General features: G+C 45.4%; 1 protein-coding gene across 2 annotated transcripts; it reads right to left on the reverse strand.

The window, feature by feature from the left end:
* Positions 1-1,986: 1,986 nt before the first annotated feature.
* CHEK1 (checkpoint kinase 1) lies at positions 1,987-17,049 on the reverse strand. Of its 2 annotated transcripts, XM_006267373.4 has the most exons (12): positions 16,884-17,049; positions 16,304-16,527; positions 15,014-15,078; positions 14,853-14,922; positions 13,709-13,897; positions 12,082-12,186; positions 7,251-7,346; positions 6,336-6,444; positions 5,080-5,257; positions 4,709-4,840; positions 4,359-4,460; positions 1,987-2,739 (listed from the first exon to the last, which is right to left on the reverse strand). In XM_006267373.4, exons 1-12 carry the CDS (start codon positions 16,946-16,948, stop codon positions 2,659-2,661), a joined length of 1,416 nt encoding a protein of 471 aa, XP_006267435.2. In that variant the 5' UTR covers positions 16,949-17,049; the 3' UTR covers positions 1,987-2,658. The 2 variants fall into 2 exon arrangements, with proteins under 2 accessions (XP_006267435.2, XP_059575471.1); XM_059719488.1 differs by lacking the exons at positions 16,304-16,527; positions 16,884-17,049 and adding an exon at positions 16,118-16,267.
* Positions 17,050-17,362: the final 313 nt, after the last annotated feature.

The following is a 17,362-nucleotide window of genomic DNA, read 5'->3' on the forward strand; positions in this document are numbered from 1 at the left end:
AAAACCACCTGCACACGCATTTGCAGCTGTCTTTAACACACTGGGGATGTACTTCAACACAATTGGCAAAGAAATTCAAAATAAACTATCTTAATCCAGTAACAAATGTGTGTCCTTGTTTGAAAAGCCAATCATTTGCTATACAGGAACCCTACCAGGTGGGATATTTTTCCGGGGTTCCCTTTAAGTGTTTACACATGCTAGTCTTCTGATCCCTCACGAATCCCATTCCTGATCCTCCCCATGATACTCATCAGACACAGGCCACTAATTAAAACAAAAGTGCAACTCAGGACGAAACAAATCACTGGGGACCGACAGGCTACACAGCAGCTCTGCAAAGGACGTGGGGGTTACAGCGGATAATAAGCTGAATATGATGCCCTTGTTGTCAAGAAACCTAAAAGCATACTGGACTGCATTAGTTGGAGCGCTGCCAGCAGATTGAAGGAAGCGATTAGTCCCCTCTATTTTGGCACTGGTGAGGCCTGGAGTATTGTGTCCAGTTTTGGGAGCCCCACTATAGAAAGGATGTGAACAAATTAGAAAGAGTCCAGCAGAGCTCAACAAAAATGGTTACAGGGCTGTGGAACATGACTTACGAGAAACTGATGGAGCTAGGATAATTTAGTCTGGAGAAGAAAAAAACTGAGAGGGGATTTAATAGCAACCTTCAACTACCTAAAGGGTTGTTACAAAGTGGATGGAATTAGACTGATGACATACATTGTATAACAGAACAAGGAGCAATGGTCTCAAGTTGCAGCAAGGGAAGTTTAGGTTGGATATTAGGAAAAACTCTCTCACTAGGAAGGTAGTAAAGTTCTGGAACAGGTTACCCAGAGTGGTTGTGGAATCTCTATCCTTGTTTAAGATGGGGAAGACAAAGCTCTGGCTGGAATGATGTAGTTGGGGATGGTCCAGATGACCACCTGTCCCTTCCAATCCTAGTTTTCTATGATTCTGTTTTGGGAGACCAACTCAAATGGTCCCTGAGAAACCTGACCTTGGTCCATAGATAATCTTTCAAATTTATAGTCTGAACTTTGGCAAGAGATTAGCAATGACACCTTGGTAACAATGTAATGAACTCCAAGCACTGCTGACAGGACAGGACAAAACCTGCTGGAGGGGCAAGAAGAATTAGTGTATAGGAACCTGAATGCTGAGCCAAAAAAAAAAAGGGAAGGTTGTTTGGGTAGATGCGAGACCAACAAAGATATCATATCTACCCAAAATACCTTGCCTGACTATGCTCTTAGACCAACACGGCTACAACCAAAAACCCTGCCACATGGAAGAGCCAAAAGAAGAGAACCTTACCATACATAAGCCATGAAAAAGAAGCTACTTTGGCTTGAAGGAGATGCATGTGGCCCCACATGCTCACACCAAAACTTCTCCTCTTCCAAGCATCCAGGAGAGCTCACTTTCTGCCTCTGTCAGGAGTGTGCGCCATGGCTTTGTCTGGGCCCATTAGTAAGATGGAGGCCCCAAGGAGGACAAGCAATTGCAGTGGAACTCCACCCAAACATGCCATTTGCAGTCATTTGCTTTCTTTCAAGTTGAGACTACACTTTATTTTGTAAAATTTACAAAAAGGCTTATACATATCTTCACATTGTACACCTGACTATGACTGGTCAGATGCAAGTGGTCTCTGTTATTGCAAATAGACTATGTACCATTAAAGGAAGTGACTGTCTACCTGGGCTTGAATTTTTGGTACCAATAAGGGGAGAGGGACAGCGCGAGCAGGAGTCTGGAGCATCTGTCTACACATGGTTTTGCTGCCTTCTCTTCAACACATGTTGTTATACATTCCCTTTATGATAGCATCTAAATAGACCTGGTTTACTTCCTAGCACAGTGAACACTGCAAGCCACTAAAAATGGAGAAAAGACTTAAAAACAAGTGGTTAATTGTTAATACAGTATCCACTCTGCTGCAGATCTTATGGCAAAAAATGAATCCAGGAAAGAAAATTACATTAGTGTAAGAGTTTAAGGCCCAATCTCTTCATTTTACAAGAGGGTTGAATGGAAAGTAAATATACACGTAACAATTTCCCCCAACTAAAACTCCCACCCTGGCTCCTTTAAGCCAGATGCATTTCATTCTATATAAAAAGGGAGCTGATAAATTATCACTCAAACAGTTGTAAAAATTGCAGGTATAAAAATACAGTAAAAAGGACAAAGGAAGACTAAGGTAGGCACAGGGTTTCCCGAGTTAGGTCTGTAACACCAGCAGGGCCGGAGGTACATGCCTGGAACAGGCAGGCTGGCTCCACAAAGGCACAATGCACCCAAGTCAGGTGGGGTTTGCTGACTTAGCCAGAGAAAGACTAAAGACAGCAGCAGAGGCTGGGCCACAACCTACCTTACTATAAACCGGCAGCTCTTTTAGAGTGACCCCTTTTCAAAATGCACAATTGATCCAGCAGACCATGGAAATGCAGTTACAAACCATATCCTCTGTGGAAGCTTCTTGGTACTAGTCACTAATTCACACATCCTCCAAAACGACTTCCACTGCAAGTGATGTTCAGACTGGCAGCCACAAGTGTTTCTTAATGGAGAGCATAGAAATGAATCCATATAGCAGCATCCAATTCTCTCCTTCACCCAGTCACAGCTGGATCATGTGGAAGGAAGCTACACTTTCTGGGTGCTGACAATATCGTTCAGCTTCCCCTTAATCTTCAGGAAGTGCCTCTTGAACTCCAACCCATCACCCTATTGAAAGACAAGAAACATTTTTGATGTAGCATGTGCGCACACTAACATCTCAAACACAAACAGAAAGGAACGTAGGGCAGATGGAGCATTACTGAAGGACTCTGGTAGGCGGGACATAACAAGAGCAACTGTTTTTTTGCATCAAAGCAGCAATTCATTTCTGTTTGAAAACTGGGAACAGGCTATGAAATACTCCTTTACCAGAACACACTGCCAACAAGGAAGAGCCAGTGTCACCAAAAGGACCTACAGCCATAGCAGAAGGCAGCGCCAGCACCATCCCCCCCCAACATGTGAGAATTTATTTCCCTTACATTGCTTATGTTTGTTTATGACTTATAAGCAGATATCACAAAACCCCACCTCTTTTCACATCAGACATTTGATACCATATTTTCTATATTTCCTTTAGAGCCATTTCTGCCATGTTCATTTCACTTGCCACTTTGCAGCAGCCACTGCAGACTCTCCATGGTGCAGTGGGAATTACCTAAAGCAACATAAGGCTTTAAGATATTGGCAGTTTAGCAGACAGGAAACACAAGTCTTGGAAGATTAATTTCTACATCCACTAGGCTCATAATGGCTCAGTCCATCAGGTTACGGGATGCCTATCCACTAGTACAGATTAAAGTTTATTTGAGAAGCACATATTTATATTTTCTCTCCCTCCAAACAGTGCATGGACAAGTGTTTCCTGTAGGAAAAAAAAATGAGTACAGCCCTTTACAATAGGAAACAGATCAGCACACTGCAGTTTGAGTGTTCTTGGCAGCATCAGAAGGCAGAGCTTCTGCAGGCTTGATTGTATCATTTATCTAGCTAGGAAAAGCATCTTTGATAGATGCTAGACCTCTGATATACTTAATCTTTTCTTAGAAAGTTGCTGGGAGCCAATGCATTCAAATACTTCATCAGAAGTGGAGGAAACCTATGGCTGCTCCTGTGCAATACAAATGAGCAGGGATCAAACATGGGGAACCCAGGTGCACCTGGGAACCCCGATAAACCTGCAGCCAGTGTCTGCAGTTTTTATCCCGAGGGAGTCTGCATGAATGTGGCCCTGCCTCTTCCTCCTTCCCCTACAGGAGATATTGACAAGGCTAAGGCAACTCTGGGTACACCTTTAAAGGCCTTGATCCTGCTCTAAGTTCATGAGGTTAACTTTCTCCACCGACTTGTGGGAACAGGATCAGGCCAGCCCAACATGACCCTCCCCAGCCCTCCCTCACCGTGCACGTAGCCTTTTTTCCCTTCCCCCTGCTGTTTGAGCACTGCTTGCTCCCTCTCCAGCTCTCTGAACTTATAACTGGAAATGTGAGTTTCTGGATCATCTGAATTGTAAGTGTTAACAGGATCTACAATGAAGCAAACCTGCAGTACTACTGCACAGGATTCAGACACCTGTAAAAATTAGTTTCATTAATTGTAGTTCTATAGTTTTTCCTCCAGGAACTGTCCACATGAAACCCCTTCTCTTTGGGATATTTTTATGCCGCTTATGCAATCATTTCCACCCCACCCCTGCACCAGATTTGAGCTGTGTTCCATTTGTTTCCAACGCATTAGGTCCTAAACTTCAGCCCCCCGCAAGTCTGCTGGTTCATTCTACATACCTTAGACAGACGGAAATCCACCAAAATCTTGTTCTCCATTTCTACCAGGTTCACTTTGAAAATGAGTTTGTTATTTCTCCTGTCAGTTGTCGAGATGGTGACCTTGAAGGCAAGCAGTAGGTTTTTATAAAAGGGAAAGATTTAATGTCAGAAGAGCAATCATTTGCCAGTAGTCACAGGACTGCAGTTAAAGGAACTGTCGCAGGACTGCAGTTAAAGGAACATTTCCAAGTAGAGTTTTAATTTACTGCTCTTTTGCTTATTCGAGAAATGAGCCCTCCCCCAAGAGGTTTTACAGATTTGCCAGACAGCATCAGCAGAACCCATTAGTTTAATTCCATCAGCCATACCTGGTTTGTGCAGCTCTTCTTCCAGACATAGCCCATCTTCTCACAAACCTCCTTCAGACTCTTATAGGAATGGTCAGCATCCAGTTTTGTAAAAAAACGGGTCATTCTCTTCACCAAGCGTTGCCAGGGATTCTACAGATTAGACACCAGCCAATCAGAAATGCAAATTCCACAGAGACAACCCAACCCCTGTTCAGACTGAAAATTTAGGATATTTCTCTTTTAATTTACCTGGCTTTACAATTAGCCAAAGTTTAAATTGGTGCATGCTACACTATATATGAAAACAGCACAGAGTAGCTGTCAAAGAAAGCTGCCAGGCTGCTTGCTCCTGAATGAAGATTAAGGAATCCAGTATTTCCAGATGTTACCTGTGATGAGCCCGGGGTGCCAAGTAACTGACTGTTCACTAGCATGTGGTCAGGGCATGCTGGCTGGGAGAAGCTGATCCCTTTCACTAGTTTGTCAATACTGGTTGGACTGCTGTCCCACAAGGAAATACACATGCGAGGTTCTGGCTGGGAAGTAGAGTAACCCACTTTGTCTTCACTGTAATACAAAACCAAATGCTTTCATTAACTACATGCAACAGAACAGCTTTGCATATTTTTCTGATGCATTTTACACTGAAAGAACCCAAAAGCCTTGTCCAGATGAGTATGGGCATGCAGTAGGTGGCACCATAGACCCATCTGCAGTGCTACACACTGCACATACAGTGCACTGCTACCTTACGGGGGGGGGGAGGGGGGAGAATTGGCCCTGGGACATCCTGGAGTCAAAAAAACCTAAGCCTTAAAAAGGGGTGATGCATGTGGTAGCAGCAGATGCCTCCCAAAACCAGAACCAGCTGCTAGCCAGACTCCTAGTTGCAGCAGCACTATGGCTGCAGCTCCCCAAGGCCCCCGGTAAGGCTGCTGGGGCCAACTCAGGTGCTGACCCCAGCCTCCCCTACTCCACTCGGCGTAACCTGCCATGCCAGAGCAACACATGGCACAGGCATTCCCTAAGGACACAGTTAGCAGTGGGTGTGCCACTGCTACTTGTCCCTGGGGAAACAAATGGCCAGGCTTGTCTGGATGCAGCCAAAGAGAGCATACACATGCCAAGAACATTTAAAATAGGGCCCTTTGCAATTATACACTACTTCACAAGATCTAGCCACCTCCACACATTTGTATTTGAGGTCAGACTGGGTACCCTTTAAATGTTTGCTAATTTAGAGAATTTTAGCCAGGTAGAAATGAATAAGGGCCCTTCCTCCACCCAGCATTCCCAAAGGTACAGGAAATGCTGACTAGTTACTTCCTAGTTAGTACATAAGAATACAAAGTACATAAGAATACAAATTAAAAAAAGAAAGTTATCATAAAGGGCGTAATACTGGCACCAATTTAACTGAGCAACAGATGGAGGGAAACTGTTGGTAAGAAAGTGTCTGGGATTCAAAGGGAGGTGATAGACCTAAAGGAATCCCTCAAAACATGAAGCAGTAAAGAGTACAATCTCTTTTTCTGCCTATGAATAATAATGCAGTGTAAAACAGATATTATAGCCAAGGGATAAAAATCAAACTACAGCCCAAGGTAGGCAAGTTACTGGAAACAAAAGCATATAGCATTTCTACCTGTGTGCACTTTTCAGTGGTGAGAAGTCCATATCAGATCGAATGTGCTTAGAAAAGCCACCTGGAGAGTCTGACAGACCCCCAGAAGAGACCCGGGCCCGTTTGATACCTGTAAAGAAATAATGCTATCAAGGATCAGGGGTATCATCTTGAGCGGGCACTAAGCTAAGTTACCCATTAAATATATGGTTGTAAAAGACTCCTTGCATTGTCAAAGAGTTTCCTGTGTTTATTTTACACACTAAAATATCTTAAATGTGAGCTGTGTCAAGCCCACTTTCATTAGTCATGAATCTGAAGGATGAAAAAGACTTTGCAAGTTCCTGAGCAAATAAAATATATTCAGAAAGCAACAATTTCCCATTCTGCTTAAGAGCACGTAAGTGCTGATGGCATTTGGCATCCTACCTCATGACTGAGGACATCAGCCAATTGAGTGTCATTAGACAGAGCTAACAGGCTCATGGATGCAAGCTCCTTGGGCCAGACCATGACATTAAAGAAGTGCCCACAGTTAATGTGATGACCTTGTGTTTAAAGAACGTCTTACATTCGAAAGCTTTTTCTAACTCTATTTCAACTATGCAGTTGGTCCAATAAGAAATGGCACTCTATGAAATCCTTGCCTTGCACATAATTCCTAGACAATCATTGTTACAACCTCACTATAACACTACTATGACAAAAATATCACACTTGGTTACCAGAAACATACATATATGGTTTTAAAATCAAATATGCCACCAGCATATAGAATGGCCGAGTTTAAATCTATCTTGAATTTCCTGCCATTGGTAGCTTTTCTGCTAGCTCTGCAAGGATTTGTACCCTAATGTGTACTCCCAACCTTAATTTCTTTATGCTGTTTACCTATAATTCCACAACTTGTTGTATAAAACACTTAGAGACATTTACCTTTCTTCAAAGGCCTGGTGTACCATCTGTCCTTTTTGATGTCTGAAATGGTTATCCTTGCTGTAGGGTTCTCTATCAGGATTTTGTGAAGCAAAGCTGGATATAGAAATGATAGATTAGCCATGGTAGAAGGCAGCTTTCTGACAAGCAAACTACATTTTCCTCAGGCCATTCTATTGCATAACGATGGAATTGTTACTTCTAGTTCCATCCCCCAAATCTGGTCCATGAATCAACTCGAACCTAAACGATTTTGATCACTTGAACATCATAAACATTCTAACACACAGCTGTCCAAGTTACTTGGCCTTGCAGGCTGGATCCAGAACACGGGTCTTTAAGTAGGCCAGAAAAATCAGCTTTGGCAGTGGCTTCTCAACACAGCTGTAGGACCTATTGGGCTGGCACAGCTCTGGAACACTGGGTAAATGCTGATGCCACCAGGAGCAATGCATAGGGGGTGCACGCAGGTGCATGTGCACCCCCCGAGTGTGGCGGTGCACCCCCTACAAAAAGGCACCAACTGCGGGCAGTCACCACTTGCCACCCCACTGCCGACAGCATCTGAAGATGGTCCACGATCCCTGCTGGCCACTGCCAATACTGTTGGCGGCAGCTGTAGGTGGTCGCCGACCCTCAGTCGGCACTCACCACCCCTCCTGCTGCCAACAGCGCTGGCAGTGTCTGTGGGAGCTCCCGCTTACTGGCACTGTGTCCCCACCAGCCACCAGGGTCACAAGTTTTTCATAGCTGCCACTCACCTGCCTTTTCCCTGTGCCACCAATTTGAGCCACTAGCAGCTACTGAAGACCCCAAATTTGATGGCAGGCACAGGGGTGTAGCATGAGCTGCAGCAGCAGCATTCACCCCATGGATTCTAGAGCTGAGCCAGAAGCCCTGTGGACTAAAATACAGCATAACACCTAGCAGTTTACATGCGGTTGGAGGTTGCCAGTTTGAAATCCCTGGCTTAACCCAAATTCAAAACCAGGGTTGTTGTTGTTTTTTGGGTTTTTTTTTAATTACTTTTAGCTTTATCTGTGGGTGGGCACATGCCAATCCATTTTTCAGTCAGACTGCGACCAGCAAGCAAAACCTCAAGTACAACACGGGTTTATGAAGGGAGCCTAGCAGATTCCTGTAGGCCTGCATACTTGTAAAAATGATTTGGGGAGATTTGAGGTGAGAAAGCAAACAAACAAATCTCAGACTGAGGTTTCAGGACACACAGACTATTAGCCCTCAGACTTTCCAGGATCCAGAAACATGGCAAGCAGAAATGGGGACTAATTATGAGGAACTGAGACCAAATTGCCTCAAGATTATTACTTTTAAAAAGCAGCCTACTTTCAGATATCTTCATAGACAGGACTTTGCTTAGTAAGTCATCTAGTCTAGCATCCTGCTCAAGGCAAGATCATTTCTAATCCAGTCTAGACAGCAAGCAGGAGCTCCCACAGACACTGCCAGCGCTGTTGTCAGCGGGAGGGGTGGCGAGTGCTACTGGGGATGACCTAATCGGCGACCTTCTGATGGGAAGCTGGGTGACAGCGACCACGAGCTGATCACCTTCACCATCCACCGTAAAGCTGGCAAGTTAGTCAGCAACACTGACGTCCTTGACTTCAGGAAAGCCGACTTTGACAAGCTCAGGAGGCTTGTCAGTGAAGCATTAAGGGACCACAACCCCAGGGTGAGGGGAGTCCAGGAAGAGTGGTTGCTCCTCAAGGGAGCAATCCCTCAATGCACAAGCTAATTCTATTCCATCTTGGAGGAAAGGCAGCAAAAGGGCACAGCAGCCCCCCGGCTCTCTAGCGATCTAGCAGACCTCCTGAGGCTAAAAAGTAAGGCCTACAAAGGATGGGATTTACCTCCAAGGAGGAATATTGTGCACTGGTCCGGTCCTGCAGGGAGCAAACCAGGAAAGCCAAGGCTGCAACTAAACTCCAACTAGCCTCGAGCATCAAGTAAAATAAAAAGTTCTTTTTCAGATATGTGGGGAGCCAAAGGAAAAACAAGGGCAACATTGGACCCCTGCTGAACCAGATGGGACAACTGACGCCCAGGATAAAGTCAACCTATTAAATGGGTACTTTGCATCGGTCTTTCATCAGTCCCATGGGATACCCAAGCCCACTACGGGACAGGGAGGTCCGGGTGAGGGAGATCCCTTGCCCTCCATCAATGCCGACCTCGTAAAGGAACACCTTGAGAGGCTGGATACCTTCAAGTCAGCTGGCCCTGACAAGCTACACCCCAGGGTACTCAAGGAGCTGGCAAGCATCATAGCCCAGCCTCTGGCACAGATCTTTGAGAACTCCTGGTGCTCTGGTGTAGTGCCCAAAGACTGGAAGAAGGCCAATGTGGTGCCTATCTTCAGGAAAGGGAGGAAAGCGGATCCGGCAAACTATAAGCCCATCAGCCTGACTTCTTTCTCAGGGAAGATCTTAGAAAAGTTTATTAAAGAGGCCATCCTTAATGGACTGGCCGACACCAACATCCTGAGGGATAGCCAGCACAGGTTTGTTGCGGGTAGGTCTTGCTTGACCAATCTCATTTCCTTCTACAACCAGGTGACCTATCACCTGGAGAAGGGAGAAGAGATTGATGTCATATATCTTGACTTCAAAAAAGCCTTCGATCTGGTATCCCATGATCACCTCTTGGCGAAACTGGCCAATTGTGGCCTTGGGTCCACCACAATCCACTGGCTGGGAAATTGGCTCCGTGGTCGGATCCAGAGGGTGGTGATTGATGGAAGTCAATCATTGTTGTGCCCTGTGACCAGTGGGGTCCCCCAAGGCTCTGACCTTGGACCCATATTGTTCAACTTCTTCATTAATGATGTGGACATTGGAGTCAGAAGTGGACTGGCCAAGTTCGCCAATGACACCAAACTTTGGGGCAAAGCATCCACACCTGAGGACAGGAGGGCGATCCAGGCTGACCTGGACAGGCTCAGCAAGTGGGCAGACGAGAACCTGATGGTGTTTAACACCAAAAAATGCAAGGTTCTCCACCTTGGGAGGAAAAACCTGCAGCACCCTTATAGGCTCGGCAGTGCTACGCTGGCTAGTACAACGGAAGAAAGAAACTTGGGGGTCATCATCGACCACAAGATGAACATGAGCCTGCAATGCGATGCTGTGGCTAGTAAAGCGACCAAAACGCTGGCTTGCATCCATAGATGCTTCTCAAGCAGATCCCGGCACATCATTGTCCCGTTGTGCTTGGCCTTGGTGAGGCTGCAGCTGGAGTACTGCATCCAGTTTTGGGCTCCACAATTCAAAAAGGATGTGGAGAAGCTTGAGAGAGTCCAGAGAAAAGCCATGCATGTGATCAAAGGTCAGGAAAACAGACCTGACGACGACAGGCTAAGAGCTATGGGGCTCTTTAGCCTGGAAAAGTGCAGGCTCAGGGGTGATCTGGTGGCCACCTATAAGTTTATCAGGGGTGACCACCAGTATCTGGGGGAATGTTTGTTCACCAGAGCGCCCCCAGGGATGATGAGGTCGAACGGTTATAAACTACTGCAAGACCGTTTCAGGCAGGACATAAGGAAGAATTTCTTTACTGTCCGAGCCCCCAAGGTCTGGAATAGCCTGCCATCAGAGGTGGTTCAAGCACCTACATTGAACACCTTCAAAAGTAAATTGGATGCTTATCTTGCTGAGATCCTATGACCCCAGCTGACTTCCTGCCCTTCGGGCGGGGGACTGGACTTGATCTTCCAAGGTCCCTTCCAGCCCTAACATCTATGAAATCTATGAAATCTGATATAAGGACTGGAATTTAGCCTAAAAACATGACTGAAGTGGGGTAGGATTCACTTACATTCTTCAAAAACAAAAAGGATAGTTAAAAGGTTGGCAATCAATTACTCTCCACATCCAATTGGAACAAGCAGCATAAGGCTAAAATTGTAAGAAGGGAGATTAAGGTAAGATTAGGAAGCACTTTTTAAACTCAGAGCCCATAGGGAGGTTGTGAAATCTCCATTTACTGGAAATTCTTAAATACAAGTCAAACAATCATTTCTCTAGGCTGGATTAGAAATGATCTTGCCTGGAGCAGGATGCTAGACTAGATGACTTAGTAAGGATCCTTTCAGCCCTATTTAGATTTGATTCTGTATCCCTTTGGAAATTATTACAGTCACATAGATACTAGACCCCAATTCCCTACTACTATACAATGGTCTGGTCATCTGCATGCGCGATATGAAATACTACTAGATCAGCAGGTCAATAGATGAAGCTACCCAGGGAAGCTATGAAAACTCTTGTCATTGAAGGTTTGCAAAAAGGGGCTAAAAAGGCATCTGGATGGGGTAGGTTAGAAAGAGCATTTTCTGCATCTCTGCAAGGGGTTGGACTACCATATTGGTCCCTGAGGTCCCTCCAATCCTATGATTGTGAAGTTATCACAACTTATACCTATTTTGCACAAGGAAGCAACTGCACAGAGTTCCAGCAGTAGAGAATCAGGTTCCTAATCTTCAGTGGGTTTGTTCCTATTGCTATGACTACTAGAGAGTAAGGAGAGAGACTGCTAAATTATCTTGGTCTTAAGGTAACACTACTGTTGAATCTTACCTCATCTCTAGACCCCTCCACAAGTGTGTACAAAACCCACTCGGTATCCCAGGACTTAATCCTGTGAGACTCTGAGTCTGTGACAGAATCTGGCTTGTGAGAAGATGGGCTATGTCTGGAAGAATAGCCAGAATGTTTTCTGGAATATAAATCACACAATGCCAACACTTCTTCCCCTGCTAAACTCGCTACTGTTGTATGCAAACAAAATGCATTAACTCAGTCAGCTGACTTACCTAATGGTACAGAATCAATCTTCTTCCAGGGGGGAAGGTATGTTTTCTTTTCCTTCCAATCACAATATTCTTGGCAACTGTTACTAGGCTGGTCCCATGGCAATTCTGCAAGTAAAGAAGGCATAATATGCCTTTTTTTTAAAAATAGGCCTATGAACATAACTCTAAATCAAAATGTTAGGAGAGCTAGGGAAGGATTTTCAAAGAAAATTGATCTTAAAATAAATGGACATTAATTTGCAAGGAAGGGAAGAGATGAAACTACCCTGAATGCAGTTACAGATTGAGATCCCGTGACCCTTCTGTGAAGTCATCAGCCCCTTGCTCAAAATAGTTACATATACAATGGCATCCATTTAAAAACATATCCGACCTCATCAATTGGCAAGTCAGTGGCAACACAGGAAAATTCACATAGCAACGTAACCAAATAAGCCCAAAGGCTAAGAGCTATAATCCCCTTTGTGATATGTGCTAGTGAAACACAGCAAGCTTTTGGCTAATACAGTGATTCTCTACCACCTTAGATACAAGGCACCCCTTAGAAAAATGCCAGCTCTTAGTTTGCACTCATTTTAAGTGTGGAAAAATAATAGAGCAATTTTCCTGTGGTAAAGAACTTGGGAAGACAAAAGGATGGAACGGTTTTGACACTGTGGATTTTTATTTGAAATCTCTGCATTGTCTTGTGATTTACATATATCAGTGCTAATATTGCATGAACTTCTACATGCTTAAAAGGATCTTGTAGCACCCTGGTTAAAGATCACCAAGCTGGAGGATCCCTCAGGAGGACCACTACTGAATTGGATGCCATCCTCCAGGGCAAGAGTGCATCACAGATTGCATGAAGCCGATTTCACCCATAGATCTTCTTAAAGATCCCACAATACCTTATAGAAAAGTTCTAGACAGAAACCCCTACCCTTTTTCTTTTTTGAAACCAATGAGGGCCCCCTGGGCTCTGTAGCTACTGAATTTGCTACTGACATTTAGGCACCATAAAAATCTGCTCCCTATTCAAGACCATGGTGGGACATTGCACACCTCGACAAACAAACTGACTGATACCCCTCCCCATGTCCCGAGTTCATTAGGACCAGTTAAACTAAGCACACCTCTCTTTCATACCACGTGGAGACAAAGCATCTGTCAAGTATTACTTTGGCAAACCTGCAAACACATTCTAATTAGCTTTATGTGCAATGAAAGACAATATTTACAAAAACCACAGACCCAAAGCAAAGATATGGACAGCAACAAGAAAAATAAATAAATAGAGGAATAATCAGCTTCAGTGGCCTTAGGAAAGCTGGTTTGTTTTCATCTTTTTAGCTCCTTAACAGTACTCTCTCATGTGACCAAGAACAAGAGAGAGACAGGAAAACAAAATGATTCTACAGGAAATAAGAGAATATAATGAATAGTTTACTATAATATGGAAGTTTAGGGAAAACTAACATACTGCTTCCCAAATGCCACCTTCTTCTCTGTGGAATGGGACTAATTCTGTCATCTGTGCAGATGACAAGTGTTTGTTCTGCAATCCTACTGCACTGTGAAGCTGCTGTAAACATGCACATTAGAAGACAAGTTGCACAGTGATAAGAAAATGACCGATTCCTACCTCCTGCCAACATAGCAGTAAGTACTATCCCACAGGACCAAATGTCAACTGGTTCTGCATGGAATTCTTTTCTTTTTAGCAGTTCTGGGGCAACATATGGGAGAGTGCCACACATCTTGTTTAACAATCGTTCACGACCGTTGTGTTTAAACACAGTAGCCAAGCCAAAGTCGGAGATTTTGAGGTTATCTAAGCAAAAAGAAGCACACAACAGTTAAGTACACCAAGCAGCAAGGTATTTTTCCACCTTCTTTGTTAGTGGTGTCTAACATATTAAAACTAATTTCAACTAGAAAAATTAAACTAAAGAGCCCACTTGCATCTACTTCAAGCCACCATTTTGCCAGATAAGCAAAGAGGGACCTTGATATAAATAAAGATCAGATATATTCATTTTTTTGGTTATAGACCACAGGAAATTTGAACAAATGACCTGAAGCCTGAAACAAAACACTTGATCCAGACACAGCTGTGTTATAAGGAAAAAATACTAACAGTTTACGCAGAGATTTCTTGTTTTAGAAGGAACAGCCAGGAAAGACGGCTGTTTTTAAAAGTCCGTTCCCCCACCCCAATGTCATCTTCGATTATTAAAATTAAAATTGTGGAAAGCTATTTTTTCTTTCCACTGTAACCTGATCACACAATGTTCTGGCAAAGCAGAGGAAGGATCCACATCATTAGTCTATTCCAGTTTCTCAGATCCTAGATCCATACTGTAATATTTTGGTTCTAGGACCCTACAAGAAATATTTTTGTTTTAAAAAGTTTTAATAAAAGCTTTACCCAAAGGTCCTAGAAGCATTTCTATCACTCCTCAAATTCTGTAGAAACAGCTTTTCAAGAAGGTATCATTTTTCCATAGGAATGTTCTTTGAAAAGGTGCCGGCATCTCTGCAGAGACCAGCCTCTGCTCCAGAACACCTAGACAGGTTTACCAAATTTGCATGTGGGCAGGGGAATGAATGCAAGTCCTGGAAGCATGAATCAACTTTTGCTCAACTAGATTGCTCTTAAGCCTGCAGCATCCTCAGAAAGCTTGAAGTGTTTTCAGTTTCACCAACAGACACAGACTTTCTTCTTCCCTTGTACACCTAACCACCAAAATTTAAAGGGAAAACAAAATAACTAGCTCTAGACGTACCTCTGTCATCTAGCAATAGATTCTCAGGCTTAATATCTCTGTGGGTTATACCTATACCATGGAGATACACCTTAAAAAGAAAGAGAGAGAGAATCTTGAATCTTATGATTTATATGATCCCAAATGAAAGTTTTAAATAAATGTAGAAGGCAAATACTTACCACCCCAGCAATAAGCTGATGGAAAAACTTCTGTGCATCTGATTCAGGCATTCCTACATCAGGCTCTGAAAAAAGTCATTCAGAATCCACTTAACAAAAAAAAAAAAGATCCACACACTTCTAGCATCACAAACAAACATGATAGGGAAAAGAGTATCTTGCCAATGTTTCTGTCCTCTAATATATTTGTTTGTTCCTTTCCATATCGTCTCTTTCCCCCCTCAGAAGCTTTCAACCCCCAAATTCATCTCCCTCCTCCTCCTTCCACAAAGGGCACAGAAGCTTTAACACTAAACTAATTGGCAGAGTTATCAAGAGACCTATACAAGAGCTGGATGACCTCTTGTCCAAGGGCAGACAAGCAATAAGGCAGCTCCCATTAACCTTAGAAGCAAGCCTCCATATCGCCATCCTTTTGGCTAATGCAAGATATTGCCCCCAACATCTACAAGCAGGGGTGAGCATCTGTGGCTCACAGAGCCATCTGAGACAGCCCAGGACGATGAAGCTTCAGCAGGATTCAGCAGCAGGTGGCTTCAGCTGCCCCTACACCCACCTCTGACCCGAACTGGGTCACTCCAGCCTGCAGCCTAAAGGTTGCTGATGACCACTGCCTAAACAAGTCGCCAGGTTCTGCTTACGCAAAACTATCCTGTGCAAAAACTATCGACATTTCTGGTACCTAACTGTTGCTCAGATCTTTCCAACAGTAGAATGAAACCAATTTCCTTCTGGCTCTACTGCTGCTCATTAGAACGCAAATAGTAATAATTAAGACTGACACATCGGTTCGGTGGAAAGCCAAGAGCTGCAGCAAAGGCACTAGAAGTCTAACATACGAGCATATTTTCTTGACGTCTGTATCTCACTTCACCCTGTTTATTTTCAGAAGACTGACTTTTGCAACCATAAGGACTAGGTTTTTTTCCTTTGAAATGAAATATCAGAATATATAGAAACTGGAAACACTGGCCTTATTAATCCCAGCTGAGTGAATTTCTCAAGTCGGCATAGTTTACTTGTTTAAATTATCTCTCCCCGTGAAAAACCATGACGCTGAACTTCTAGTGGGATTAAGCAATAATTGACAGATGTGAACTTAACCGTGTACAGAAATTCTTGCCAATTTCGATGGAGACTTCCTTGAGGCGCACAAACTCATGCTAAGCAGGATCTACATGTTGCCAGGAGGACACACCAGCTAAACACCCCGCGCGTGGCAAGCTGGGGGGCGCGGGAAGGCAGATCGGCGCGTGCGGGCGGCGCGGGAAGCCGCTCGATGTGCTCTACCTATTCTGTCGAAGAGCTCCCCCCCTCGACAGTACTCGAGGAAGAGGTACTGGACGTGGCCTTCTCGCCGGTGCCCGTAGAACTTCACGATGTTTTCATGATTGAGCATCTTATTAATACAAATTTCTTTCTTGATGTTTTCTGGACAGTCGGCAGCACGTTTCATATCAACTATTTTGACGGCAACGGCTTCCTCCGTGCGCCTGTTGACGGCCAGCTGAACCCTGCAGGGAAACGAGAAACATCCCTCATGAGCCTCAACTCGAGCAGGCCCCCCTCCCCGCCCGGCAGGAACCACAACCCCCCCCCACACACACACACACACACACACACACACACACGGTCCCCGCGCAGCGCCCGGCCGGAACCCACACCCACACCCACACACACACACACGGCCGCGGGGTCGGACCGGCTACACCCCACCTCAGCCCAAGGGGTCTGTCTCCGCCACCGTCAGCGGCGCAGAGCCACCGCCGGCCGCCCGCGCTCCCCGCCCCGCCCCGCCTCATGTCTTCCTTCCTGACAGCGCCCGCTTCCCGCTGGACACCGGCCTCTGCCCGCGCGCCCCCGCGCTCACTCTCCGTAGGCGCCCTCGCCCAGCGTCTGCACCAGGTCCCAGTCCTCCACGAAGGGCACGGCCATGGCGGCCGGCGGCGCCCGGACCCGGACCGGACCGGACCAGACCAACCCGCCCGGCACGGCACGGCACGGTACGGCGAGAGGAGCGCAGCACAGCCCCGCCCCCACCCCGAGCGCCCGCTCCGCGATTCCCGCCCAATGGCGGCGCCCGCCGCCGCATCCTTCCGTCCGCCCCGCCCCCCGGCCGGCCAGGGCCACGCCCCTTCCATCGCCCCGCCCCGCCCCCGGCCGGGTCCCGCCCCCTTCCATCTCCCCGGGCTGGCGGGAAGCGAAGCCGGTTCCTTATTTCGGGCGTCGCCAAACCTGCAGGATTACCCCGGGGTCTGCAGGAGCTAGAAACCCGTGCCCGGCAGAGCGCTGAAAGCCACCCGGAGACCTAGGGATGGGCCTCCATTAAAATGAATATTACATGTGAAA

The sequence above is a fragment of the Alligator mississippiensis genome, chromosome 16, assembly GCF_030867095.1.
Source record: "Alligator mississippiensis isolate rAllMis1 chromosome 16, rAllMis1, whole genome shotgun sequence".
Lineage (NCBI taxonomy): Eukaryota > Metazoa > Chordata > Crocodylia > Alligatoridae > Alligator > Alligator mississippiensis.

Bases quoted from the DNA above. Each gene is read 5' to 3' on its own strand.
- CHEK1 (XM_006267373.4), bottom strand. From the start codon at position 16,948: ATGGCCGTGCCCTTCGTGGAGGACTGGGACCTGGTGCAGACGCTGGGC. The intron at 13,898-14,852 runs GTACGTCTAGAG...CTTTTTGCTTAG, and splicing joins TCTATTGCTAGATGACAGAG to ATAACCTCAAAATCTCCGAC. The intron at 2,740-4,358 runs GTATGTAGAATG...GTCTTTCAATAG, and splicing joins TGGATTTCCGTCTGTCTAAG to GGTGATGGGTTGGAGTTCAA.